Genomic DNA, 6491 nt, shown 5'->3' on the forward strand with positions numbered 1-6491 from the left:
AGTGTCCTGGTCACAGAGGAGGCAAGTATATTGTTCCAACAGCCCCCCAAGACCCGACACGAAAAAGCCACAACTTCCCTGGCGAGAAATCCCGCCTGCTTCAGATCTGCCAGGACCGGCTTAGACGTGTTGCTGAATGGGGTGCAGGGAGGCTGGATCCCTGAGAGGGGAGGGGGCAGTGCAGGTTAATTTATGGCCGCAGAGGCACCACACGTGGCAGGGACTCCTCGATCTGACCAGCCAAGTCCTGGCATCTGCTTGTTCCCTTTCAGAACACGCCTTCCAAGAGCCAGGCTTGTCAAGTCTCCAGGACTCCCCTCCTCCCCAAGCCCCTTCATCTCCACCCCAAACCAACAGATTTCTAAGTAGGAGACCTTTGCTCCACGGCCACACGCCTGATCCGGGCTTCACGGCTGGATCAGTGGCTGCCCTTTCGTCCAGCGAATCTGCCCAGTGCCTTCCACCTGGTTCTGGGCATTGCGATCACCACTAAGGAGTCCGCCCTTTAGGAAAACTCCATGGCCCAACTTGTTCCCCAGCCCTGGCATCTTCAAACACAGTACCCACATTCCGCACACAGCCCCTCATTTCCTTCCCCCATCCCCAGGAAAGAAAGAGCCAGCTGAGGACACTGCTGGGCTGGTGGGGGCAGAGGAGTCCCCAAGAGCAGCTGCCCCTTCCTCGCTCCTGCGGGGAGCTTCTGGGACAAGAAAAGGGACGGAGGGCTTTGGGGCAGGAGGTTTCAGAGTGTTCAGTCCCTTCACTTGGCTATTGATATAGGTTATGTATGTGGGAAGGCATCTCCCAGTTTCCGGGACTTACTGGGCATGGCTGCCCAGAACGGTCCACCCGGGGTGTTGAGTCCCTGTAGGGAAATCAGACACAGCTGCACATCCGGCTGGCAGGCCTTGTGGTATATATATCCATATTTATATTTATGATTTCTAATTTTATTATAAAATAAAAGCAGAAATATTTCCCGAAGAACATTCACATGAGGGCATAACAGGGAGATGGCAAGTCCGCAGCTCCGGAGGCACGCTCCGCCTGGAGCCGGGTGGCCACTGTCCGGGGAGGAATAGGAGAGCTTGGCAGGGCCTCACCAAGACAGAGGGGCTGGAGGCAAGGGGGCGTGCAGGGGCTTCTGCTCCTTGGCCCGTTCTCCTTCACTTAAGTTACTGGGCGCAAAGCTGACACCTCGGGGAAGGGCCTCTGGAGAAAGCCCAGGTTCAAAGGCCCTGTTTTTTCTTCGCTCTTTCCCCTCCCACCCCAGGAAAGTGAGGAATAGGTGGACGGCACGCAGATGGCCAGGCACAAGGAGAGATACTAAGGGGTACAGCTTGCGAGGAGCAAGAGGCTGGCGGAGAGGAGACAGAAAAAGAGGCAGAATAACAGAAATCTAGTGAGAGGTGGCAAGTAAGAGGCACAGAGGGAAACATACAGTGAAAAGGGGGAAAGAAGAAGAAGAAAGGGAAAGGAGAAAAGAGAAGGAGGGGGGAGGAAGAAGGAACGAGCAAGGAAGGCAAAGAGAGAAGAGAGGGGAGGAGAAGGCAGGGGAAGAGAAAGAGTAGGAGAATGGTGTATAATTTATTCCCTTCCCTGGTTCAAGACTGGGTCCCGGCCTCCAAAGGACCTCCAAAGCAACTTGTTGGGAAGAAAAAAAAAAAAAGTCCCGAACAAAGACTAAACCATAGAGCCATCCGTCCTACCCGGGCGGCAGTTCTTGCCCGCTCAGCGCGCGGGCCTTTCAGTACCTGGTGGGGCCGCCGGCGCGGGCCGCCCTTCGGACACGGTCCCTCTTGGGTCCCCAGCGCCCAGGCCAGAAGGCAAGCGCGTCGAGGCAGGCGGGGCTCTAGGACCCCAGGTCCACGAGGTTGGCCGACATGGGGTTGAGGATGGAGTCCTGCAGGCCGTGGTGGTGCTGCAGAGGGTCCGCGCCGCCTCCGCCCGGCACGGGCACGGGCACGGCGCTGGGGCCCGGAGGGTGGCCCAGGCTGTGCAGGGACGGCAGCCCCGGGGGCGGCGGCGGGCTGAGCAGCAGCGCGGGGCTGGACGACGAGTGGTCTGGCGTCCCCGACGGCGTCTTCTCGTCCTCCGAGCTGCCTAGCACCGACTTGCCGCTGCCGTTCATCGACGCCGCCAGCGGGTTGTGGCTGTTAGCGTTGGAGTTCTCGCTGTTCTCCCTGCAAGAGCAGGAGCAAAGCAGGGGTCAGCGGGGAAACCGAGGCCTCTCGGCGCAGCGGCGGGAACCAGAGCCGCCGCGCGCAGCCTGCGGGTGTTTTCGGTTTCTACCATTTTCTCCTCCAGGTCTAGGCTCTGGTTCTCCTAGTCTCTCCAGACCCGGTTTCTTTCTCTATACTTTCTCCCTGCATCATTTCTGTCTCCCCACCTCTCCTGCTCTTAATCTCAGAAATACCTTTCTGTTCTCCCTGTATCTGCCCTCCCTGCCTGCCCCCACCGAGTGGCTAACCTTTCTTTTCCAGAGCAGAGGGGCAGAGGAGCACGGTTCATGGAGTTGTCGCGGAGAGGGACAGGGACGAAGAGAAGGTGCCTGGCTTTTCAGATCACTCCTGGCTGAAAACAAAGCCAGGGTTTGTTGCGGAGAACTGGGACCAGGAGAGTCAGGAACCCTAGCTTCTAGGCTGAGGGTCCACTTGAGGACTTGAAATCTCACAGGTCCTCATCTCCTTTTGCTTTCCTCTGCTTGAGGGGAGTCTCTGTCCGAGGGACAGTTTTCGGGAGCTAAGGGTCTTTTCCCTCTAGTTCCAAATGGTCGGGCCGCATTAGAGTTTTCCCTGTGGGGCGTACTGAAGGAGGCCCGAAGGGTGCAAAGGTGCCCATTCCCAGGTGGCACAGTGGAAGCTTCAGCTGGGGCCTGAGGCTGTGTGGAGGGTGGCTTCTGAGAGAAGAGACAGGGAAGAAGGTTGCTAATCCTGGCCTAGATTCTCCCACCATACGAGAAACTGACTCTTCCGCCTTCACCTGGGCCTGGCCTGTGCACTTAGTTCGTCAGGATTCTGGATACATGCCAGTTTGGGTGGAGGGGGGCCTCCACAGGGAGAACCCCCCCCCTCCTGCAGGGTCTTTCATCAACAGCCCCTCACCCAGATTTGGAAATCTGAATTCTTAGGTAGATTCTCTGTACTGGCTTTCCGGGGCCTTTTCTTTCTGTTTTCCTGGAAGACGACTTTCCACAGGGCTGGCAGCTGAATCCTTACAACTGTGGATACCCCACCCTCATGGTCTTAGAGACCAGGGTCAGCTGGAAGCCTCTTCCCCACCTCAGATTACACTGTTCAGCACCCCCACTCTGACCCCAGTCCTTCACTCTGGGCTGCACACACCCAGTACCACAGACCCCAGGTGTCTTATTTTGCTGTTACACTCAGGTTGGAGTCTGTTCCCACAGTTTCTCTCCCATCTTCTGCTCCAGATCTGGGGTTCTGAGAGGCCAAAGCCACAGGGGCCTCATTGTCAACTGCAAGGCGAGTTCAGGAAGTCCTGGTTTCAGTGAGGACGAGCGACTCCCAGCCCTTCTGTTGCTCTCAGCTCACCCTAGACCTACCGACCTACCGCCAGAGAGGGTAGAGCCTAAGGAGAGAGGAGCTAAAGGCTTGGCAATCCAGGGAAAGGCTGCTGGGTCCAACAGGCAGAAAATGGGACATGTGTTTTTCTTCTCTCCGGGAGCTGACACTTCCTCCCCAAGCCTTTTGCCTCTTGGTCCTTTCAATGCGGGATAAAAGGCTTTCCCTATCATCCCCCTTATCCAGACAAGGAAAATTCTTCTAGGCCCCTCTACATCCAGGTTGTATCAGGCAAGTTCTAATCCCGGTCCTGACCCTTAATCACACGGCCTGGTGCTGAGTGAGGCTGACTGAAAGTTCCAGGAAGAGCTGGTGAATTCTTGCACGCAGTCTTAAAACCCGCAACCCCGATAGTCCTCGCCAAACCCCTCAGCCCTCCGACCTTCGGAGAACTATCAGGCCCTGCCTGCGGTAACCGCCCCCCTTGCCAGGAATCCAGGCCTACTGTCTTGCCTTGACCCCGAGGCTCGCTGCTTCTCCACGTTTGCGCACAAGAGACCAGGGAGTGAGTTGACGACTTCCCGATTGCTTTGCCCGCTTTAGACAAATTTCTGATCTCCTGGTCCCCCGAAAGAGCAGTCCGGGTTAGATCAGTCTGCAGCAGGGCCCTGGCTGGGACCAGGGGCCCAGTTCAGACCTCTCCAGGGGCTGAGTGGACGTCCCGGGACCCCCTCTCCCTCGAGCCCTGGGGAAGCTGGTGTGGAAGCTCTACTTACTCGTACCTTTCCTTGGCCTCGGCTGCCCGGTCGCGCTGCCGCCGGTTCTTGAACCAGTTGCTGACCTGCGTGGTGGTGAGCCCCGTGGCCTCCGCCAACTCGCGCTTCTCGCGAGGTGAGGGGTAGGGGTTGTGAGCGTACCACTCGCGCAGCACGCTGCGGCTCTTCTCCTTGAAGCAGTAGCTGGTCTCCTCGCCGTCCCAGATGGAGCGCGGCAGTGGAAACTTGCGGCGCACGCGGTACTTGCCCACGGCGCCCAGGGGCCGGCCGCGCAGCTTCTCCGCCTCGATGTAGTGCGCCTTGAGCCACAGTTGCTGCAGCTTGGCGTGGTTGTGCGGCGAGAACTGGTGACTCTCCAGGATCTTGTAGAGCTCGCGGAAGTTGCCGCGGTGGAAGGCCACCACCGCCTTGGCCTTGAGCACGCTTTCATTCTTGTGGAGGTGCTCGCAGGCGGGCAGCGACCACAGGAAGCGGCCCAGCCGCTCGATGTTGCCGCCCTGCTGCAGCACCTCGCACACGCACGCCACTTGCTCCTGCGTGAAGCCGAAGGTGGGTAGCATGGACATGGTGCCGGCTGCTCCCGCGCCCGCCCGCGCGCCCTCAGCGCGCCGCGCGGTCCGGCATGGGCGCCTCCCCGCCGGACCGTCCTGAGCCAAGAGGCGGACTGGGGGCCCCTGGCCTGGCGCTGGCTCCCGGCGAACTCGGAGTCACTGCAGTTCGTCCCCGCGCGGGCCGTGGATCCCGCGCCGCCTTGCGCCCCCGCCGGCCGCGCGCCTCGCCAGCGCCCTCGTCCAAGCCCGGGGGCCGCCCGCGGCGCCGCTCCGCATGCTCCGCGCCCTCCCGCCCGCCCGCCGCTCCCTCGTTCGCTTCTCGCTCTCTCCCTCCCGTCTAGCTTGCTAGCTGCTTTTTTAATAATATTATTCTAAGCGGGCATGAGGCGCTGCGGCCCGAGCCCTGATTGGTCTGGTTATCTGACCCGGGGCCTGCCCGCGCCAGACAATAGTCGGAGTCAAATTATTCGCCATGGAGACGCTGTCAGTCACTGGTAACCCGAGCCCCGGCGGGCCAGGCGGCTCCCCCCGGCCGGCTCCGCTGACAGATCGCCGGGCTCCGCGCAGAGCGGAGGGCGGCCCGAGACAGGAGCCGGAGGCTCTCCAAGAGCCCGGGAGGAGGTGAGGGCCGGGCTGGGGCTGGCGGCGGCGGTGATTGACGGGGCGGGCGCCCAAAGAGCAAGGAAGGTGCTGGATCGGGGTGGGGTGGGGTAGGGGGGCGGAGAGGAGACGCGCGGAGAAGAAAAGGGGAGGACCACAGTGGGGAGGGAAGAGGGGAGAAGAGAAGGCGGAGGACTGTTTAAGGGGGTGCCGGGAAGAAGGAGACGGAGAGGGGCGGAGGGAGCCACGAGGGGGAAGAAACTTTGGGCAGCTTTTCGCAGGGCCTCTCCGGATGACCCCCTGGGTCATCACGCCGCTCCTGGGGCCGCTGTTTGCCGGGTGGATTGTGCTCAGGAGCCGACCAGTGGGGTGGAATAGTTTGGATGCTCTCTGGCGCCCCTCAAAGATTTGACTTTTCCTGCTGACAGTGCTCCACCCCCATCTTAGGAGCTTGGGACCCGACCGGTCTGCGAGGGAAAGGGGGAGGGAGTAAGAGAGAGAAGTGGGGAAATTTTGGCAGTGGCCACAGGCAGACGCCTGACAATCTACTTCTTGGAGGATCCCGCCTTTCCTTCGTCTCCTAACCGGGCCGGCTGCCCCACGGCCGGTACCGCCCCGCTGAGCGCTCTCTGCTTCTCGCTGGGCGGGGACACAGACTTAACCCCACGGGTCCCACCTCCCGAAATGCGCCCGGCACTTCCGTGCGGCCTCTACGGAAGTTAACTCCGGTGGGCAGCGCCGGTGGTCTGCCCACGGGAAGGCGAGGGCAGGGAATCTTGAATTCGTGGCGCTTCCCCTGTGGGTGGTCGGGGAGGATCGAGTGGAGGCAAGATCCCCCACCTTCTGGCCTCTCAACTCCGACTCGGCTCTGGCCAACTCCAACATGAGAACCGGGTCGCTGAGCTCCGGGATGAGGGGCTTAAAAAGGGAATCTTGCTTTTTTACTTCTTTGTCAGGACGCATATGTAAACACGTGCTGCTGGTTCTCTGCGAGAAGGGCAGGCAAGTAGATGGAAGAGCTGGAGTGGAAGAGGGGGTGT

General features: G+C 60.3%; 1 protein-coding gene across 2 annotated transcripts; it reads right to left on the reverse strand.

Annotated features, from left to right (window-relative positions):
* Positions 1–932: 932 nt before the first annotated feature.
* On the reverse strand, positions 933–4866 carry SIX2 (SIX homeobox 2). 2 transcript variants are annotated; one of them, XM_043468467.1, is made up of 2 exons: positions 4307–4866; positions 933–2183 (listed from the first exon to the last, which is right to left on the reverse strand). In XM_043468467.1, the coding sequence occupies exons 1-2, from the start codon at positions 4864–4866 to the stop codon at positions 1853–1855; spliced, it is 891 nt and encodes a 296-aa protein (XP_043324402.1). In that variant the 3' UTR covers positions 933–1852. The 2 variants fall into 2 exon arrangements, with proteins under 2 accessions (XP_043324402.1, XP_043324401.1); XM_043468466.1 differs by having other exon boundaries at positions 4301–4866.
* Between the last annotated feature and the right edge of the window lie 1625 nt (positions 4867–6491).

This window comes from Cervus canadensis, chromosome 5, assembly GCF_019320065.1.
Source record: "Cervus canadensis isolate Bull #8, Minnesota chromosome 5, ASM1932006v1, whole genome shotgun sequence".
Lineage (NCBI taxonomy): Eukaryota > Metazoa > Chordata > Mammalia > Artiodactyla > Cervidae > Cervus > Cervus canadensis.

What these genes read in the sequence shown, in the direction of transcription:
- SIX2 (XM_043468466.1), bottom strand. Translation starts at nt 4,866, where the DNA reads ATGTCCATGCTACCCACCTTCGGCTTCACGCAGGAGCAAGTGGCGTGC. An exon ending in GAGGCCAAGGAAAGGTACGA is followed by an intron (nt 2,184 to 4,300) that starts GTAAGTAGAGCT and finishes CTGCTCTTGCAG; the next exon opens with GGAGAACAGCGAGAACTCCA.